General features: G+C 39.6%; 1 protein-coding gene across 1 annotated transcript in view; it reads left to right on the top strand.

Annotated features, from left to right (window-relative positions):
* cacna1ba (calcium channel, voltage-dependent, N type, alpha 1B subunit, a) overlaps positions 1 to 22,151 on the top strand; it is a 135,273-nt gene that overhangs the window by 26,400 nt on the left and 86,722 nt on the right. Inside the window, exons 4-6 of the mRNA XM_086169216.1 lie at positions 8,300 to 8,391; positions 12,030 to 12,182; positions 14,689 to 14,876. Of these exons, the coding sequence (XP_086025342.1) occupies positions 8,300 to 8,391; positions 12,030 to 12,182; positions 14,689 to 14,876 (433 nt within the window). The remainder of the gene's footprint in view (positions 1 to 8,299; positions 8,392 to 12,029; positions 12,183 to 14,688; positions 14,877 to 22,151) is intronic.

Here is a 22,151-nt window from a genome sequence, read left to right as displayed (position 1 = left end):
CGGATATTTTTGCCTCATTTGTAATGATGGAGGACAGTGATAAGTTTATGACAGTTTATCGTCAATTCCCTGTAACCTGGCTGCGGCACTTCCTGTTTTACAACTTTGCACACTTGTGTATGCCGGACTATGTAACTTGTCTTTGTGAGGGAACACTGAACCGCTCTGCATTGTACTGCGCAAAAGCAAACAGACGAAAAAGCTACATTGTGTTGCTTTCATACCACTACTATTACTACTCCTCAATAATTATAATATCAATAATAGGGCTGCACGGTGGTTAGCACTTATGCATCACTGCAAGAGGGTCTCAGGTTCAGTTCTGTCAGGGGATCTTTCTGTGTTTGGGTTCTCCAGTTTCCTCCCTGTTACATCCCACAGGGTCAATGTGTGTTTTTGGGATGTTGCCCCTTAATACTAACAATGATGTCATTCCAGAGACGCTAGGAGCCAAGCGCTTTACACTTTTTAACGTGTTTTTGTTTTTGTGTGCACTCAAATACACGCTAACTTGTGTTTGTATACTTTCGTTGCCAACCTTTTGTTCGGTCTCACAGCCCCAGACAGGGACCAAACATCCCACAGTCCAAAAAAATCACATTCGGTTAATTGGAAACCCTTACTTGCCCAGATGTGTGAATGAAAGAGTGATTGGTTGTTTCTATGTGGCTCTGTGATCGACCGGTGACAGGTTCAGGTTGTACACCACCTCCAGCCCAGTGACAGCTATGATAGGCAGTCGCCCATCCTTCAGTGTAGGATAAGCAGTATACATAATAAATGAATGAATTCATATACCGATGGCTGGAATGCAAAACCGCCCATCTGAAAAAAACACCTTTTTCAGGAAATGAAAAAAATGTTTCATTTGATTGTTCAAGAATATTCTATTGTTCACAGACTATATTTCTATGTTATAATTTAAAAATACATAGCATGTATTTTGTACCACTGACAATGCAGATAAGAATTTTTTTTCCTAATTTTTTTCTGCTTCATTGTGCACATAGGAGTTTTGTCATGTGAAATTAATGTCAAAAGAAAGGGCAGGATTATCTTGCAGATAGACTGAAAATGTTAGCCATCCCATTTCTCACCATTCAATGCAAAAACCATAAATCGAAAAAATTTGCAGATTGGAGGTTTTGCATTCCAGTCATCAATATATCAATAATAATAAAATTGTCCACCTTATTTACTTTGTGTCATGCAACAGAGCATGATAACGATGAGCCAGCTAAGGTAACCCTAACTGGATGCATTAACATTAACCCCAGTACTAGGTCTGGAGGTTACCCTGCCACATGGAGTTTGTCTCTGCTATTCCAGTGTCTCAAGGTCAATGAGAGCTAAACCTGTTAATGAACTTGACAACGCCATGACGTAATACTGTACGTCTCTCTGTCTCTAAAGTTGTTTTCGGAAACTGAGAAATGCCAACTTCATCAAATTTGACAACACAGAGAGAGTAATTAACCATAACACTAACCCAGCCGAAACCCGAAAATAACTAACACTAATCCAAGACCTAATCTTTTCTCAAACCCTAACTGTAATGTAATTCTAAAACGGAACACTGAACCTAATTCCGTTGGGGTAAAGGGAGTTTCTTTCAAGTTTCATTTTAACCTTCTCTGTTTATTTGTGGTTAATGTATTTTAGCTGCTGGTTTGAAATATGGGTACATGGCTGCTTAATATAACATTTTTGAAATATCTATTAGTTTTTCCATTTATTGTTTAGTATCACATTACTTCCTCTGAGGTAACTTCCTGTTCAGCAAATTTGCTGTGTAAAATTCTTACCTGTCCCTGCCATAATAATATGTGCTCCTGGGACAATCCGTTGCAATCCTCTGGCAAATGATTTTGTTTGCGCTTGTAATTTTGAGTGAAAACAGACAATTGTTATTTGCGTATTCTTTTATTTCCAGTTTCCACCACTTGACCGATGAACAACTCCAAGTAAATGGTCAAAGTGTCTAAAAGTCTTTCTTTATTGACATTGGCTTACCTTGGTGTTTGGCTAGCTTTTCATACACCCCGTGCAGGAATATAATTCTAATGGTGACCTTCCCGTATCCATTCCCCTCACCGTAAACCTAACTCTTACCTTAAAACTGATCCTAATCCAAGTCAATCCTAACCTCAACCCTTACCCTAGCCTTAACTCTACAACTAACCCGCAACCCTCTCCAATCCCTTACCTTACCTCAACCTACCTTTAACCCAAATCTTAAATAGCATAGATGTAATCATAACGCCACCAATAACCATTTTCCCAAATTGTAATGCATGATATCAAAGCTAACCTTCACCCCTACCACGCATCTGTCACCGTAGCCTAACCTTCAGTAGGTAAGGCTATGGTTACTTCCGAAATTGAACTGTGGAAGTCTTTCTGACGATCTGGAACAACATCACTGTAGTCTTCAAAAAAAACACCTGAAGTTAAAAAACAACAAACAAAAATAAAAAAGATGACCAAAAAACAATAATTTAACAGGCCTAGCTGCTACAAGATTTTTCTATGCGCACAATCCTTACTTTAACCTTAACCACCCTAACCCCCAAGCCAGATCTTACCCCAATTGAGAAAAGCATTAGTAAACGGAATTATAAATCTACATGAAAGTAGCCAAATTCATATTTTCAATTATCATTTATTAACTGCAGTATCATTTACTCCCTTGATGGGAATCCAGGAATGCATTGATTCACACTTAAGCATTTCCCCCCAAATTAGTATTTTTTTTCTGGAAAATCATTCATTTTGTATTGCTTGGTTAGTTTCACTTATCATGGGGAGGGGAAAAAGAAATCGCCTAAACAGGGAAAGCAAATGGGCATGCAAATCAACAAGACAGTGAAAATTTGTTTTTTCATGGAGCTCACTTAATGTTTGGGAGTGTTTGGGAGTGAGTCACAAGAGAGAGGAAGTCCTATTGCTGTGTGACAATTATTTATTCATTCATTATCTATACCGCGATACCTCCGGTCCTGTGGGGGCTGGAGCCGATCTGTTAATTCAGCTGCCTTTGGGCGAGAGGTGGAGTTCAACCTGGACCGGTTGCCAGTTGATCACAGTCGGCCGCAATTACAGACACAGAACCATTCACACCCACACAGACACATGGAGAACATCCAAACTCCACGCAGATCCAACCAGGATTTTTCTTTGCTGTGAGGCGGAAGCGCTAACCGTTGTGTCACCGTGCCGCCCCTGTGTCACAATTATTCCTTGACTTTTTAACAGAATTATATTAAATCAAAAATACAACTTATGATGCATATTATTTTACATCGACTTTTATCAGCAGGTTTCACGCGGTCACTCTTACCCCGACTGTTTAGCATAAGATGGTCTTCTGTTTTCTTTGGGCCCAAGTTTCTTTAGGAAGCTGAAAATTGAACCGTTCATTAAAGTGGCATGAACCTCATCAAAATTGAACTTTAAAATTTAAATTATGATTTTCAAATTAGACATCAAAACTTAAGATTCCACTGACTTTCCAGCCAATAGACAATGTGAGTTAAGCATGCATGCACGCACACACACACACACACATTTATGCATGCAGGGAAAGGACACTAGAGATTTCTACTAAGCTCTAAGCTACTAATTGGATTAAAAAAATAATCAGGTTATTCAAGACATTAAGATGTCATCAGGCTGGAAAAGTGTATTAAATGCATCATTTTGGAGGTTATGAAGATTTTTTTCTTTTGTCTCTGGTTCTTTCTTCATTTAAGTATGTGGTAAAATTGTGATTTTGGATCAGTAAATGATGCCATATGTACAAATCCATGTGAAAAAAGCAAATGTTTGTATCACTTGCCAAATATTCCTGTATCTGGCTGTCTTTATTCATCCTCAATGCAAATACCCCAACTGCGTAAACATATGGTTTGTCAGTAGACTCCATGTTCTAATATTGATGACAATTTGTGTCACAGTTATTTGGAGTGACATCGACCAGGCTTTGCTGCTATTCTCTCAAATTCGGGATAGATTCTACATGATTTTATTGCGTGTTGAGTGATAGTCTATCGGCCCATCGGCAGTCTTTCCTGAGGTTATTTACATCGCTGACATTCCTAACAGGCTGTCATTTCACAAAATTCAGTGGTGTAACATGTCAGGGCTGCATTTTTCTACTCTCTAACAATGTGCCTATCAGATGAGCAAACTCTGTAATCGTGGAGTAGCTTTAGCCCTTAGGAATTTGTAGCAATTGTGTCTGACAATAGCATCAATTCGCCCTTGGAATGGCTCACGAAAATAACGTTTATTAGGGCATGTAGAACTCATGCTGCAGCCCCTTTTTTGCAGAGCAAGTGAAAGGAGAAATTACATTTAATGGGACTGAAAGACAGAAGAAGTGACCAGATCCCATTGTTGTGCTATCATCGTGTCACTCATGACAACTTCCCTTGCAACGTTAGCATTTTCAAGCTGTCCTATTTTGATAGGCTGTTTTTTATGAAATCTCACCAAAACTGGCTACTCCAGATAGTCAGCAGGGAGCGAAGATGGCAGGCCAACAACGTTAGCTGTTTCATGCAAACCCAGAGGGTGCTAGGCATGAAACAGCAGGGGAGATGGCACCGATCACTGCTGCAGGATTTCCACGATGATCCGTCCGACATACCGGGTTTAATTTTTCAGCTCGGTGATCTTCGCCGATTGGGCGTCAGAACTAGAGAGAAATAAAACAGGAGCACGAAAAGAACGGACAAACATGGAACTGTTTGGGTTTGTTGGCCATTGTTTGGACCTTGGAAAAGAGCGAGAAAACCTACTCATTTTAAGCTCCACTCTTAAGGTGGGTCTTATTTGTTTTTTGTTCTCTTATGGTTCTGTGTCCCTTATTCAGTAAACTGAAATGTAGTGTGTGGAACATTATTACATTTTTTAGTTTAATTGAAGACATAAAACCCACCCTGCCTTCTTGTTATCTCAGAGGCACAAGTTAACAACTTTGATATTGCAATACAGTCTCTCATGTGGGCTAAAGTCTATTGCAGTTCTACGGTGTTAAAATAACTTTGTCATTAAGACATTCCCAGCCTGCTAACAGATACATGAAGCGCTTTATTGATTTTCCAATTTGAAATAATAAGGAAAACAAGTTATTTGGTATTCGTGGAGAGCACTGGGATCCTAATTACTGACTTGCCGTGATGTGGCTGTTGCATCTTTTGTCTATATAGAGAAGTACACAGTATTAGTGAACTGATTTATTTTATTTAGTTTAAAATAAATGTTGGTGTCTTCCTGAATTTTGGAGGCCATAACCACATATTTAAACATACAAATGGGATGCAACAAGCTCACAGTGCCCTTAAGAAATAAGTTCATTTCTTATTAAGCTAAGCTCAATAAGCAAAATAACAACTCCTCCAAGTATTCACGATTTATCAGAAATTTTGTGAAACAATTCTTATTGCAAAGCAGTTATTATGTCAAACGCATTGCAGCAATAAAGCAGTCGAAAAATCATTATTCCATCTCTCTGGAGATCCAAGCGAGTATAATGCAAAAAGGTAATTGGACTCATTTGTTGGGCCTTTGCTAATTACATTCACCTCTGACATAATCAAATGCATTTAAATATACAGGTTTAGGGATGAATAATGAGCGCTGATGTAATGCGGTAACGACAAATGCATACTGATTTCATCCAGTAGTAATTGTTGCTGAGCAATGTGGTAATTTTGTGGAAGTGATTGCCACACACTGTTGCAGTGCTGTTGCAGGGTTCCTTATCCACTTGAGAATCAGGTCAACACAACATTAATTAAATCTCCCCATGCTCAGACTACTTTGCATAAAAAGTCTGTATTTTGATTTCCTTTCTTACTGGAATCCCGTTCAGTGTTCATGACCGGATACAACCAGGTTATATCACAGAAGACCAGTATTTACTTGATATAAATACAGTTTAAAGGGCTCATATGACAAAGGTTTGTTTGAGGGGACTTCCAAACCTTCCCTGCATTAAATGTCAGCAAGAGATTTTAAGTAAGTCAATCGGTGGAATGACAACCGTGACACCGGAGATCCTTATGGGAATGAATTAATCCTAATCTGTTTCCCGGATGTGTTGTTTCTTTGAGTATTTACATGTAAAAACACACTCTGTGTATTCTCTCTCTGAGCCGGCGCTGGTCTCCTGGCTGTTTGTCTCTAATGAGATCAGCTGAGCCTCCTTTGTTTCTATGGTGACACCTCCACTCATCTCCACTGTGGTTTCCCCTCTCGAAGCATCTCTGGTTCCCTTCCTCCCTCACTGTGTCTTCATCTGTTGGCGGCACATCTGCTGCATCTTCCCTGCTCCTCTGTGAGCTTATTGCCTGCATCTCTGCCGGTGGCTTCATTTGGCACCGTACATCCTATTTATCTCCTTTAGCGCAAAAAAAAAAAAAAAGAGCAGTATGTGTTGCATCGATAACAAAAAAAAAACTGATGCCGTACAATCACAGTGACGCATTTTCATTTTGAAAGTAGGTGTAACATAAGTTCAAAAATCAGAACCTTCACAAAGTGAACCAGTTATTCCGCAAGGTTAACTGGAGCAAACATAAAAACTCAGAAGGCTTGATGCGCAGTAAAGTCTTCCAAGGCGTTTTGTTGAACAATGTGTTTGGCAGAAGTCCACCAAGATCCCTTTTCAGGCTCCCCGCTCTCCGTTGTGATGCCATCTGGACCAAGGTACCTGGTGCTGGAATCACAGACTTGTGCAATGATGACAGAGGTAGATCGGAAAATGGCCAGGAACCATCACTGGTCAAATCTTAAAGACGTTCAGATTTTGAGCTTCACTTTGTATCCGAGATGCTTCTTCAGTTCTAGCTGGGAACCTTTTGCCCACCCGAGTTGCTCCAGAACCTTTGTTCCACATACGTTTCGGGGTGACGTCACGTTTTACGAATCAGGGAAGTGCACATCATGACTCACTCTTTCCTGTTTAAGTGATTTCACGGACAGGAAGCTCTTACAGAGAAGCAATATACTATAGACTGAACAATCTGGACCTCATAGGGATACAAAGTCTCCTTTCAACAAGAGCTTAAAACAGATCTTGTTTATCAATTTGTTATGTCAAATACAAGTCGAAAGAAGATAGAGGCGTCTTGCTATTTATGACTGCTTGCACGGTATATCTAGTTTTTCTGTTCATACTTAGTTTGCAATACTTTCTCCTATGGTTCGAAGTTAGAAATTAATTAAGAGATAATTAGCCGAAATGACGTTGACGTTCTCTCCAGACACATGGACAGTAACAGAACCAGAAAATGTTTATTAAACAAAACTTCTTCCTTACCCTTGACATTTTGATCGGAAGTTTCCAAGCTGCTTGCTGTTTGCGCCATTGTATTTCCGCAATAGTTCCAACATATTCCCCTTGCAACTCCTGTTTACTTTACACCCCTACAACAGTGATGGTATCTTGCTTAAACACATTTGAGGAACACAACAAAAAATCTCAGGGCGTTAGCTTGGTCTCCAATTTCCCATCTAAGCCAAATCAGGTATCTGTAGAATGAGAACGACAAACAGGTCTGATCCGTGCTGTGTCTAACTCATCCCTTACATGATTTTAAGGTTCCAGGTTAGAGGCCATATGTTAATGGCTGAGGACTGTTTTGCAAGCCAAAGGATGGGCTATACTGGACATTTCACAACCCGCTGGCCACATCCGGCCCGTTTTGCTTTTTTATCCGGCCGGCCAAGCTATTTTCTTTGATTATTTTAATGAGTATTTTCAATCAATATTGAATTTAGAAAATCCTTATTTTTTTCCTTTTTTTTCAAAATTTGTATGGATGATTACATACAAAATATTCAGTACATTTATATGACCATTAATGATTTTAAAGTTGAAATAAAAGGCCAAAAAAAAAAAAAAAAAATTAAACTGTTATTTTCATTTTTTTTCGATTAACATGATACCTAGTTGGCCCGTGCATAAAAATTACATAAGAAATGTTTCCCGCCGGCCCAAATAATTGCCCACCCCTGGGCTATACAATATTGGGCAGGTAGCCTGAGCATCTTGAGGACGGAATCCAGTCCAGTCTAATACAATCCTTATATTAAGAGATTGAAAATCATCCATTACTTATTTCTAAGATACCGTAAAAAAAAAAAAAATCAAAAACTTTTAATGCTCTTAACTGTTATTATATTGTTCACACTTGTCCCACCTCTTGAATGACTTGACCTTATGTGACTTTTAACCCATGGCTTGTCTTGCATATGTATCTTTAACCTTGTCCTGTTATTTTCTCTCCAGGATCCTTGCCACTGTGGGTGCAGATTTTGATCTGAGAACTCTGAGGGCAGTGAGAGTGCTGCGGCCGCTCAAACTGGTCTCTGGCATTCCCAGTAAGTTACCTTTTCACTAAACAGACTTGATGTAATTCCTAGTTCTGTGAGTTGTTGAACGGGTGTTAAAAAGTAAACAGAACTGAGCAGTTGGTTTCTATTCAGCAAGATGCTGTTAAAAGACCTTTCGCAGAGTACAAGAATTACCCAAAAAGTATTCAGTACTAAATAGTATTCGGTTGACTCTGCGACACACCTGAGTTCCTCTGAATTATTACCCTTGTTTCCCAAACAATACAAACATTACGATGACCACACTTGTTAACTTAAAGCCTAGACCGTTGTCCGCCCCCAAAGCTGCACTTATATACTGGAAACTCGCCACAGTTTTTTTAGAAGTAAAAAGTCCTCGAGGGTGAGCGGTGACACATCTTCCAGGTAAGAAACTAAATCCGGTTGCCACAATAAGAGTAAAAAATTCTCTTTTTCCGCACAATTAAGCTAAGTTTTAGTGTGTGTACGGGTAGTTTTGTTCCTAGCTTTGTGTGTTTCCCTTCTTTTGTGTGTGATCTACTTTGGTTTCACCGACTGAGTACCTCGGCCGGTGGTTTCTGCTGCAGTGTTGAATGGCTGCGGTGCTTCAAGGAACAGATGTTCTTTTTAGTGTGTGCTTCAGGCTAATGTACCACGTTTATTCTTTAATTTCAAATCAAAATACTTTTATGGTGAATATTATCTGAATTCACCGCAGCTGTCACATACCAACAATGTGTCAGAAGAAACCTACACACTCTTGAAGAGGCGTCGTATTCTTTTGTCACGGCTTAACATAAAACTTATGGTATTGCGATAAAACATTCACGTTTCTGCTGTTGGAATTCTGGTCACTCACTATATAATCATTGCTACATAACTAAAATCATAAAAAAATATCACATCGCCCAACAAAACCAATGTTTATGAAACTTATTTACACGATGGCAGCACAGTGCTGCACAGTTGCACTTGAGTTGGATTCCAACATGGGAATCTCTGTTTGCATGTTCTCCCTGTGTCTGCGTGGGTTTCCTCTTGGTCTCGTGGTTTCCTTTTACACTCCAAAAACATGCAGTGGGTTCATTGAAGTGCCCGGGCGTTTGAATAAGAGAGTGAATGGTTATTTTTCTCTATTTCTGGCCCTGTGATCGACTGGTGACCGATCCAGGGTGTACCCTCCCTCTTGCCCGCTGATGGCCGGGAGGGGCCTTGCGTGCAAAATAGGGGATCTCGATAATGAATGATTTCATTAATTCAAATGCCTTCGTCTTCTTTCTGTAAGCATTTGAATCTCCTTCCATCAGGAAATTCCGCAAAGAATGTGGCAGGATTATGATGCAACAGATTCACTTCCTGCTATATTCGATATTAGCACTGAAGACAGTGCTTGCCGGTTGGCATGGTGGTTGCGATGGTTAGCGCTACAGCCTCACGGCCTCGATTCCGAAAGGGGGAACCTTCTGTGTGGAGTTTACATGTTGTCCCTGCGAGGCTTTCCTCTGGGTTCTCCGGTTTCCTCCCGCAGCAGGTTAATCTGAAAAAAATTGGGAGCATGAGTGAGTGAATGGTCACCTGTCTGTATATGTGGCCCAATGACAGCTGGGATTGGCCCCAGCATCCCTTGTGGCCCCGAGTTCTCCCGATGGACAGTGCTTGCAAGCTCAATACACAAGCGTAATACATTATAAAGTATTTGTTTGCCACCACTTGTTTCACAAACAAATAGATTCTCATTTTTACCATTTCATGACTTATGAGCAGGAGGGAACAGCCGGTTCCTTTCAGTTTGGTCCTGCTCTGACCAATATGTGCTGGAACTCGAGGTTGCTTGCGGACCCAAGGTTTTGTTTACTGCGCTATTACAAAGGCAGTGAACAAAAAAGAGAAAAGGTTGTCAGTTTTTAGTTTACTTTTAGTAGAAGCTGTTTTTCCAACATTCTACACCTGCCACCCACCCTTGTCAGCCCTTGTTATATCTTTGCGTCGTTCCTGCTTCAGTATTTTAGTCCCTTTATCAGTTCTTGCTTTTTGGAAATCTTTTCAGTTCTGCATTAGTTTGCTTTTCTTGTCTATTTTGTGTAAAGCCAGTGAAGAAAAGAAAGAAAATGCCTGTAGCTGTCAAAGCGGATGGAGATGTACGATTTGTTGTCAGAAAAGTCAAGAAAGCAGAAGAGGATTTATATCTTTATTTCAGATAAAGTAATGTTATTGGCTGATTTGAATACAAATGTTTGAAAAAGATTGAGGAAATTGAGATTACACTATCATTTTCAGACCTTCCCTTGTTGGTCAATTTAATTTGCCAATGAAAATCTAATACAATGTTTAATTTTTAGACAGATGATCTGCCATTTTCATCAAGTACACAACTTAGTAGCTTAGTCGACCTATATCCATGATCTTCACTCAGAAAATAAAATTGTCATTAAGCTAATTATAATACTATAATTACAGCACTATTCATTTATCTTGATAATTTTGCTCATCAAATTCATAAGGTTATTACTAGTCGAGGCAAATGTCAAGATTAATGGGAGAAAAATATCCCGAACCAAAGAAAGCCATCAAAATGTGAACACGGAATGAAATTAAATAAAACTTGGAACAAGAAAGCTTAAAAAGAGTGTAAGAGTGGCAAAAAATTAAGGACAAATTGGCAAGTAACTTCCTGAAAATGTTCAAAATATCACAGAAAATGTAAAATTAACTAACTAAATCATTTTACCAGGGAAACACTCTTGCTCTTATTTATACACAAGGACATCTGGGTTGCCAAGAGTGACCATTTACCCACACACACACACACACACGAACGCACACACGTTTGTATGTGTGTGTGTGTGTGTGTGTGTGTGTGTGTGTGTGAGTGGGTAAATAGTGAGCTGTGGGTTTTTTCCTCACAGAACTAATGAAGAAAAAGGTCAAAGGTCATCAGTCTGGCCAGCTGCCTCAGTCACAGCAGCTTCAACACTGCCTGAACATCTGACAAGAAGATTTTAACATATCAGGGACATGACTGAATGACTCGTACCGCGTAAAAATCTTTGAAATGGTAAAAATGGTCACTCGGTCTTCTTTTGCACATATATTCTCTGTGGCTTATAAAACCAAACATAAATGCCAAGGAACTTGTGGACATCTCTTCTGCTCCTCCACATACAGTCCCTTTTTCTTAATCTACTGTATGAGGGAAAGGGGGGCGGAGTAACCAAGAGCGGCACCAAAAAAAAAAAAAAACAATAGGGACTTTCCAGTTGAGAGGCAACAGATTTATTCAAGAGTCCATGAGGTTTGATATCAAGACAAGTACGAGCCAATATGGATTCGATTCTGAAATGAAGCTGAGACCCCACGCAGTCTAGAGCACTACAATACCAGTTGTTGAACTCAATTTTTTACTTATTCTTCATTGAAAATGTTTAAATTCCAAAAAGTGTAAGACATCTTTTTGTCTGATCAAGAAGTTTCCATACTTTTGACTCCTTAGACTAAAGAGGACACAGCCCCCGGTTTCCTTCGGAGTGGTTTGAAACAATTGGAAGCATACTATTCTTGCAACAACAGTTAACACTGCAGGAGTCATGGCAGTGAGGTTTAACTTGCTTAACTGAGTGTAAATTGTCTCATTTGCTTGAAAATCATTGTTCTCTTGTTTTTGTTAGGTCTACAGGTTGTGTTGAAGTCCATCATGAAAGCAATGGTGCCTCTGCTGCAGATTGGCCTGCTGCTGTTCTTCGCCATCCTTATGTTTGCCATCATCGGCCTAGACTTCTACATGGGGAAGTTTCACCGCACCTGCTTCCGAACTGACACAGGTAAGCAGATTTTTAATAACCGGCACCATGAAGTAGCAGACCTTCTTGCTTACTGACTCGCTGCTGCAGTCCAAAAACATCCCTTTTCCATGTCCGTCAAGGTTCTCAGTCATCCAGGTCCTGGTGAATTCTTTTCAAAATCCCGTTTCCAATGTTGCTATTGGCTACGTATGTAACTCTGCACTAGAATACACCGAAAATCCCTGGAACTGACAGACAAATCTATTTTTTTATCGTTCTATAAGCCTTAACCAAAGATTCATTTGTCCACCTTCTGTCGTCTATTTGTGGTTTGGTCACGAGATGCCCATACTTCCTTCTCCTCTGCCAATTTGTTCAGCATTTCCGGGGGAATCCCAAGATACTGTCAAGCCAGCTGAGACACCTAGTTCCTCTATCATATCCCCAACCTCCTGCCAGTGGGACTTGTTCAGAACACCTCTTCTGGGAGGCATCCAAGAGGCATCCTGACCCGATGCCTAAGCCACATCGTTTGACTCCTGTCAATACAAAGAACAAGTAATTCTTCTATGAGCCCCTCCCAGATGACTGAGCTTCTCACCCAATCTCAAAGGAAGAGCCCGGATACTCATTTTTTCTTCTTGTATCCATGATCTTGTTCGTTTTGACACTGCCTGAACTACGTGACCATAGGTGGTCCATTGTGACCATTGACATGTCTGCGGAGGTTCTCAGTCACCCAAGGTCACGGTGAATTCTTGTCGAAGTCTTCTTGTCTTGGAAACTGGACTTGAATTTCTTCACTTGAAGCCGTTTAACCCCCTCATCCGGGAGGCTTCTTCAGTTCGGTATATTGAGAGTTTCAAGTACGACGTACCAGAGCCGAGTCCACATCCCTGCTGGCGCTGTTCCGATGCGCCTGTTGATCTCCTGCTCGTGAATAAGGCCTGGAGATACCTAAAATCCGCCATATGGTGCAGGTTCTCATCCCCGACCTGGAGAGGACACTTAACCCCTTTTAGATTTAGGACCACGGACCATTATGTGATGGATAAAGAAGTCTGACTCAGCAGTTTTTGCATTTCTGAATCTGACATCTTCTACCTGAAGTTAATAATCATGCTGAAGAGGTTTAGCAGGTCAGTTTATTGTAGCGAGGTCTCATTGTACTTCTTTAATGGTAATAATGCAAGAGAATCCTTTCAGTTGACAGTCATTCATACTTGTCAGAAAACATTGTAATTTGAGTTATGTGAAGATGTTTCTTCAAATATCATGAAAGTAAAATCGTGTAATAGGCAGTTCATTTAGTTAATTATTAGCAAACTGGCCTTTTCAAAGGTGCTTTTCCCTGCATTTTTGTGGGAGTTTTGTGTTTTATATTGCTAATTTAATCATCTGCCTCCTTGAAAATTTGGCAAATAAGGCCATGACTTATTCATAGCTCCTAATGGAGCCATGTAGCTGAATGGCTTAACAGGCAACACAGAACAAGATATATTAGCTTCTTTTGCAGCTTAACAAGGCTCTCTTTTCTGAATTTTGAGCAAGTGTAGCCCAACATCTCTGCTCATAAGTTGGGATGGAAGCACCTTCCAAAAATCTCTCCCCTGAGATGCAAAGCTTTTTAGCCTAGTCAGCTGGGCCAACTATAACAGAAGATATTCAAACAAAAAGCTTTTTCTTGTCACTGGTCTTGAATGCATCATTGTTTAGACTAAACGCTTTTGTGAATATTTCAGTAATTACTGGTTGTTGGAGTTTCTGTAGTGGGTTAATGACTTCAGCAATTCAAAATACCCATTGAGACCCACACTGATCCCGAGGTCCTAAGTAGATGCACGTATTGCTGAAATGTGTAATTTTAATTTTTTTTTTGGTTTATTTTACCTGCGGGGAACCGTTTTGGTTGTCGGTCAGCAGCTTGTGTACAACAGGATTATAGTGGTGGCACTGTGGTCGTTGGATATCATCTGCATTTGATCAGCTCACAATAGAAGGCACAAGTAATAAAAGCTTTTGCAATGTTGGGATGAACTCGTCCCTCAAAAAACTATTGTCTTAAGTTGTTGTTATTGTAGAATTGTACCCTCAGTGATTAATACTATTACTCTGTAGCTCTCTGTAGCTGTAATTGTTAATGGCCCACTACTCGGACGTTGAGAAGACACTGTTTTTGATCCCTTTTGTTGTTTCCTGTGAATCTTTACGTTCTGTCTTTATACCCATGCTGCTTGGGCATAGCTTAATGTCTTTTAACAGTTAATTCCTTTTCTGTACTTTTAATGACGAGTATACACTGGGATTTTTAAGAGCATTTTAAACAGATTTGTTTATTAAAAAGATGTCAAATGTGGTCTGATTTGAGTTTTGCCATCTCGCGTATCATTCTAGTTCAAGCCATACATTATTCAAAAGATATTTTCTCAGCACAAGAGCTGCTTTTACATTATACATTCAGTCTCTTCTAAAAATACCTCTGTATGTTTGTGCGTGCCGTGTAGCGTGAATGTGCGTTTATGCGTTTGTCATTTTGATGCTGTAGGTGAGCAGGCAGCAGAGTTTCCCTGTGGCCAGGAGGCCCCAGCAAGGACCTGCATCAATGGCACCACCTGTAAAGAGTACTGGATCGGACCCAACTTTGGCATCACCAACTTCGACAACATCCTGTTTGCTGTTCTCACTGTTTTCCAGTGCATCACCATGGAGGGATGGGTGGACATTTTGTACAATGTGAGTCCAACATACATCTTTTTGGTTCAGGCTAATAGATAGTTTACTTAACATCGGTGCGGTTGCTCCCGCTTACGCCAAACAACATAAAGTACCCTGGACCAGGTTCGATTCCCACAGGGGGCCTTTCTCTGTGGAGATTTCTTGATCTCCCCGAGGCTGGATTTGTGAATGACAGCTTGAACGGTCCTATGTCTCTATATGGGATCCTGCGATTGACTAGCCTCTCGTCCAATGACAGCTGGATCGGCTCTTGTATCCCCACGACCCTGGGGCAGGATAAGCGTTAGATAATGAACAGGGGGGCTGGAGCATATATTAGCTGTCATTGGGTGGACTGGTTGCCAGTTGACCATAGGGCCACATACAGAGACATGCAACCATTCACTCTTTCAGTCACAGATGTACTGTTGACAATTTAGGGTCTCTAGTGAACCTCTTACATGGTTTTGGACTGTGGGAGGAAGCTGGACACAAGTAGCATGCAAACTCCACAGAGACAGGCCTTTTCTAGGAATTGAACACTGGACTTTCTTGCTGTTTGGCGGAAGAGCAAATCACTGAGCCTCGGCTCACCAGATTTACATATATTCATATTTTTTGTTATTTTTATTTTATAAACCTAACCACTTCTGTGGTTTGGCCTTTCCTGATTAATGATGGTGGGGGGGTTTGAGAGGGGGTCGGGGGTTGTTTGCTAACAGTGTAATTTAAAAAGAATTTCAAAGGGCTTATTTACCTTTATAATCACTGTTTTCTGGTTAGATGGGGTTGTTGGCCTGTAATTGTTGAGTTGAGAGACAATTAATTAAATGCCTTCTCAATGAAAAATTGGTAACGGCTGGAAAAAAAAAATACAAGTATTTACTTTGTGTTGATATTTTGAACAATTAGAAAAAATTAATAAGTTGTATTTCAGTATAATGTTGCCGGCTGGCGTAAATGTATGCAGGAGACTTGACAATAATACGTACTTACTCCTTTCAATGTTATTTTAAAGTGATCACAGAATTTATTTTTCGTAAACATTACCATATTTGTTCAGCCGGGTAATGTGTTGTTTGCACTCAATGCCAAATGGTTCAAATTTGGTTTGTTTGACATGAGAGGTTGGAGGGTGTCTACTAGGGGTCATTTGCCAGCTTGGTTCATGTTGGCACCCGAAGGTAATACTTTTTAAATTATGTCAGCACATTTGATCCACCCCTGACAGAAGGACAGGCAGCTCTCAAGAGACCGATAAGTAAAGTCTAATATCTTTTTTTTTTTACATCAAAAAAAGGTTACAGGCTCAGGGCAAATTGAGCTGGTGAGTTCAACCACTGTGATATACTAAAATTATGTCACTACAAAAACAAGCACTGATGCATTCTAAATAACATCAAATTTAGTTTATACCTAAAATAGTATGTAATTGTAAATAAACTATTAGTGCAAACTTTTTTGAACTTTTCTTACATTTTTTGAAACTGTCACAACAGTAAGTATTTGATAGTCGTTTCTCTAAGAGTTTTTTTTTTTTTTTACAATCTGATAGACCAGGATTTTGGCATGCCAGTTCCATCTCCACTTAACATCTCTAGATGGAGGAAGAAGATAAAAACCTATGTGTTGTTTCTTCAAGCCATTACCATGTTCTCTTTCTGTGGCACATTAAGAAAGAAGACCTTTGCTCTTTTAGCATTAGTTGCTGTCATCACCCGCATGATAAATTATCCCCTTTGGATAGCGTATTAATCCAGAATTAGTCCATACGGGGCAGAGATCACTTGCTCATCAATCATTAGCCAGCTCCTGTTCTTGTCTTCTGGATCACTGACACACCAGTAACGTGCACTGACCGCACAGGGGATCATGATTGGTGGATTTCCTGATTGAATTGCCATGGGTGAAGTGACAACTGTCTCATTTCCTGCAACTAGTAGGCCCGGCTCTTCATCAGAGAGGCCATCCATCATTGCCAGATGGATCCTCATCTACGTCGGTAACCTTCTGAGGATAGAAGGAAAAAGTTGGACTGACACCTGCTCATTACAAGATCGGCAAACTGGCCAAGTCATAGTCTTGATGTCTCTGCCCCATTTATGCAAACAAATCGAGACCTATTTCAGAGCACCTTAACGAATATGTCAGCCATTTTTTTTTTAGCTGAAGCTATCAAAGAATATCAAGAATAACTTCAGTATTTTAACAAAAACGCCTACTAGAAACATTTTGCTGGATGCTATGAATGCTAAACTGGAGATAAAGAATAAGAACAACTTTATTTATCCCGAAGGAAATTGTTGTGGCTGAGTTTCAAGTAAAACATAACAATAATAAATAATTGTAGGAAATTGTATAAACAGTATAAAAAAGGGGGGAGAATAAGAAATACAAATAAAACTATAAAGTGTCTTAAGGTCTTAAGTACCAGGTGAAAAATAAGGAGTGCACAAGAGTATGAAAAAAATATAGCACATGCCGCTGTTATGAAAAGAAATATTGCACAGTTATGAATATATATACAGATAAATCATTACAATTTACAGTAAGAGGGTGAGATTTTTTTTTTTTTTGGTTTAAGATTTTGAGATTCCCTGCGGCCGATGATGATCACATTCCAATGCTACCGTCTAAATCGATTTTGCTCACAATGAAAAAGAATAATCGGTGAGAGCACTTGGTCAAGCTTCTGTATGAGGTCCTGTATAATTAACTTAAACAAGATGTGAGTACCATGCACAGCCAGTTTACTCCTTTTGTTCCAACTCACCTCATTGTAAACCATTTCTTTTTATGCCGTCTTAAATTTTGCCAGTCCTTCCAAAGATCCTTTGGGAATGTCCTTGAGCAAGATTCTTATGTCCTCATGGGTCAGCTAATAAATGGAGGCTGTTTACAGTTCACCAAAACTGTCAAACTCTCAGACAGTCAATTTCATTATTGTGCTGGGGGACACGAAATGTTTGGATTACATTTTTCACTTTGGCTTCCACATCTGCAAGATATTTCTAAGATCCTTGAAGTGAAATGGACAGCAGAGCAAGCACAAGACATGGTAACATCTCTCAGTTTAAATCGTGTTTTTTGCTTTTACAATCCATTTGAAGTTTGAGGCTGCTCTGGGTTTGTTCAGAGCCAGTTAACCTTTAAGAGCAATTTTAGTCCATCCATTTTACTAGGTGGACATCTACCGTAGAGAAATGTCATTATATCGCTTAATGGCCGTGTTTCACGCTATATGGCTAATCACTGCCCGACACCCAAAGAGCAGCAGTCACAGGCTGATCGATTGATTCCCCATTGGAGGAATGGGCCATCTTTTAAATATATATTTTCATCATCACAACATCATTCAGTTGATTGAACAATTTGGCTGTCTGTTTTCTTTGGAATTTTATTCTATTTCTGAAAAAACAAACCAAAACAAACAAAAAAAAACTGTCACTAAGTGTGACATGGCTCTCACTTTCATTGTTTACAAATCTAACGGACCCATGTTTTATGTACCCCCTTAGGCGGATAGCAAGTTAGAAGCAGCATAAGTTTTAATTAAAATTCTTCCTTTAGTTCCCCTTCTGTGTTGCTAGGTCTTCTTGTATGGTATGTTTTTGTCAATTTTTACTTGCTTGAAAGATGCTCCTGAGCAGCTATTAAAATCTCTAAGTAAAGCCTTCTAACTTGATGTCCCATGTTACAATTAGCCTCATTTAACCAACGTTAGTTTTTAGGTAAGTACTTATAATACATTAATTCTCATGTAAACTTGAATTAGAAACAACAATTTGCTTATACAGATTTCACAATGGCTCTCATTTCTGGTACTTTTCTTGATCCAGGCGTTACAGTTAGATATCAAGAATATGCCAGAGTTTTGTGAGAGTTCGAAATATCTCACACATCGCGCTTGTTAATATAAGTCTGTGAGAGGTGTTACGCTTGGGTAAGGTGAATGAGGCAGAGTCAAGACATCTGAAAATTTTGGTTTGGTAAAGATCAACTTTCCATGATGGACATGCTGAAGGTAAGGGTTACATGGAAAGAGTAGATAGACTATCTGAAAAAAAATATCTGGACCTCCTTTACCTTTGACCAAACATACCTCTTAATGACGCACCTAACATCGCAGCGCTGGTTGATGGACTTGTCTTAGGAGACAGCAACATAGCGAGAAAAATTAGTTCTTGATATTACAGGTATTTAGGTGGTGACTTAACTCTACATCTAACCCTGCAAACAGGAATGGCTGCACTTTTCTTGGGACATCAGGGTACAAGTTATTTGTAAGGAAACACTTTATTTACATCATCGTAGACTGGCAAAGCTCAGTAGAAGAAATGCATTACCTCTAATAATTCACCAGAAAAACAGAGGTTTCATACAATTAACCATGAACTGGAAAGCGTGGGGAATATAATCCAAACTGTTGCACCCCTTCCTGGTGTGCTTATCTTCTACCTAGTGTGTATCTCACGAAGCGGAGAGTACTCCGGCTCCCACTGTGTGTCAGGCCTAGTTAGGGTCAGTTGTCTGAGTCCCCTGTGGTGACACAGTATCCACTCACCTGTAAACAGCAGCAGACTTTAAAGTGCTATCAGATGGAGCTCTGGGGAGCAGCATGTTTACAAGGCAGCAAGAGGAGAGCAACAACACGATGCAGTGCAGACAAGTCCCTGCCACTTGGCATCTCCGGCTGCTGAAAGACCCTTTGTTCAGCATGCCTACTCGCGTATCGACTGGTGCCGCGAAATACCCCGCAAGTCTTTCACCATCGTATATTAAAAATACAGGAAGGCTTAGCCGAAGTCTAAACTTAAAGTAGGTCCGTTTGGTTTCTATTGGCCAGCTGCTGTTATTTATGAGGCCAGAGTGTGTCAGGCGGTATGGGTGTGGTGGTGCTATTGAATTGATGGCTATCCTTGAGGAAACACTTTGAGGCACAGAACTGGGTTACTAATGGCTTTTCTATTGCCTTATGCTCTCTTTATTCTGTGCAACAGCTTCACCCTGAAACTTGCTAATGCACCAGTACATGTACAATATCCACCACCTGGTCATTTGCTCTCAACAAATACAGACAAAGTACCTGTCTGAAAGTGGCTCGACGCAGACAGATACCTCACGTCTTTATCTTAAAAAAGAGGGGGAGAATGATGGATTCATTCATCTGAATCCCAGTTTTTATTTTTCTAAAATACAAATGTTATAGCCAAATATCGTAGGTACTCAATTACCAGCAGTTATGTATAGATAATACAAACATTCCAGCACAAAAAAGCACTTGTCATTGGATATTAACATAATTTCATGGACTGTTGCTCTTCAGTAAAGAAGTAATGGAGGTTCAACACTTTTTGTGGAATTCAAGACTGGGATACTTGGCAGGTTTCACTGAAAATAAAAGTTTGTGTTCCAAAAAAAGGAGATAACCTGAGAAAGTATTTAAATCATTGTCATTAACCTTAACATAATATCTGTTTGATTGCTCTGAAAAGAAATTTGTACAGCAAATGAATATAATCCACATCCCCAACAGTATATTTCCTCTTCATATCACTGCTGAGCGATTATTTATTTTTCTGTTTATCTTTATTCACCAGAGCAATTTATTTCCCTTTTCATTTCATAAAACTCATCCAATTTTAATATTTTAATATTTTTACCTTTTCTTTTGAGAGTACTTCGAGGTATCATTTTGCGTTTATTCAATTTGGGTGTTTTTCAGCTTTTCATTTGTGCTGTTTATCTTATCTTTAAAAAAAAAAATGCAATAAATGAGTTAGGGTTTTATGAAAATACGAAAACGTAGACGTGTTGAGTTTACCGTCCGTATCCTATTTAAGTGATTCTCCCATCCTGCTCTTTATCTTAGACCTACAACAGCGACTTGTTGCTGAAAATAATTGACAAACCAGTCATAGGAATTTTGGGAAAGACTGTACCATGAGTTTGAAACTTGTTGCCGTTGTTTGTCATTATTAATAAAAAAACATTTTTGTAATTTTTTTGCCAACCCTCTAGACATAGTTTTACACAGATTCATGCATGTTTGGTCACCTCAAAAAATAAAATTGCTTAACTTGAAATGAATCCCCACCCCCCCCCCTCCAAAAAAAAAAAAAAAAAAAAAAGAGTTGTTCTTACCGGTGCATTTTTTTTGAGTGGCAGACTTATGATGATGCATCAGATGTCCCGTGGACAGCTTCTGAATTCGGGAGGAGTCTGCGATTCTGTGCCCGGGGGCGTCATACATTGTTAATCCATGCCTGGATGAGGAATAGCCATAGCAACAGTCTAAAGGGATGTTGCTGCTTTCCAGTGTAATCCTTTGGAATGTGAGGTTATAAAGAATAGGGTGCGGCTGTAGCTTGCCTGTTAATCACCGTGCCGATGTGTCAGGCTCCAGCCCTTCTGTCCACCTCGCAAAGGGTCCATAAATTGATTTTGATGCATGGAGCTGGAACAAAAAAAAAAAACCCACAAGTGTCTCGAGACAAACGACACAAACATCAGTGTCGCAGATATTTCAGAAATAATTCTCTGGTGTTTCCTTTGTAAAAAAAAAAAAAAAAAAAAAAGAATTACAGGGTCACATGGATAATATATTTCTTTTGCACACCAGATCTGGATGCCCAACTCCAAATTATTGCTATTGTCTGGGTTTCTTAACTGTATTCTCCAGGCAGTTTAAAAAAGGATAAATCATGTTTGTATAAGCATTTTATGCAAATGCATAAAGAACAAAATAAAAACAGAGGTATGGCTAGAGACTCATATATAAATGATCTGCACAATAGCTAAACAATACTAAACTAAGCCCGCCATGTCCTTGTGCTGTGTTGGTTGTCTGGGTGATGCTTATTCAATACAGAATCACAGACAGCCATTGATGTAATAACAAAAATCCACATCGTAGCAACACAGCTTTGTATCACCTTCGATACAGGGTAGGACTCACGGGTTCTATTTTATATGTCTACACTTATTTTCTGCCATTTTGTGAGAAGGACTGCCTTATTGTGAGTGTCTGATAAAGCAGACAGCTATCAAGTCTGGGACCTGTGGTGAATTGATAGCAATGGAAACCTCCGCTATCACTGTCGGGTGGCTTTTCTGGCCGCGTCCAAGGATATTAATGTGAAAACACTGATTTATTTACTGTTGCCAGATGTTACTGCTTCACCAAATGGTTTTGCTACGAGTTGCTGAAAATCAGAGACAGTTGTCTGCCATCTGTTGAAAGTAATACAACTGACGGACAAACATGAATAGATAGATGAATAGATAGATATT

The sequence above is a fragment of the Fistularia commersonii genome, chromosome 22, assembly GCF_037954325.1.
Source record: "Fistularia commersonii isolate RoL2024-O1a breed Wild chromosome 22, RoL_Fcom_v1.0, whole genome shotgun sequence".
NCBI classification, from domain to species: Eukaryota; Metazoa; Chordata; class Actinopteri; order Syngnathiformes; family Fistulariidae; genus Fistularia; species Fistularia commersonii.
Note: the sequence above shows the minus strand (reverse complement) of the source record. Positions and strands in the feature narration are given on the sequence as shown.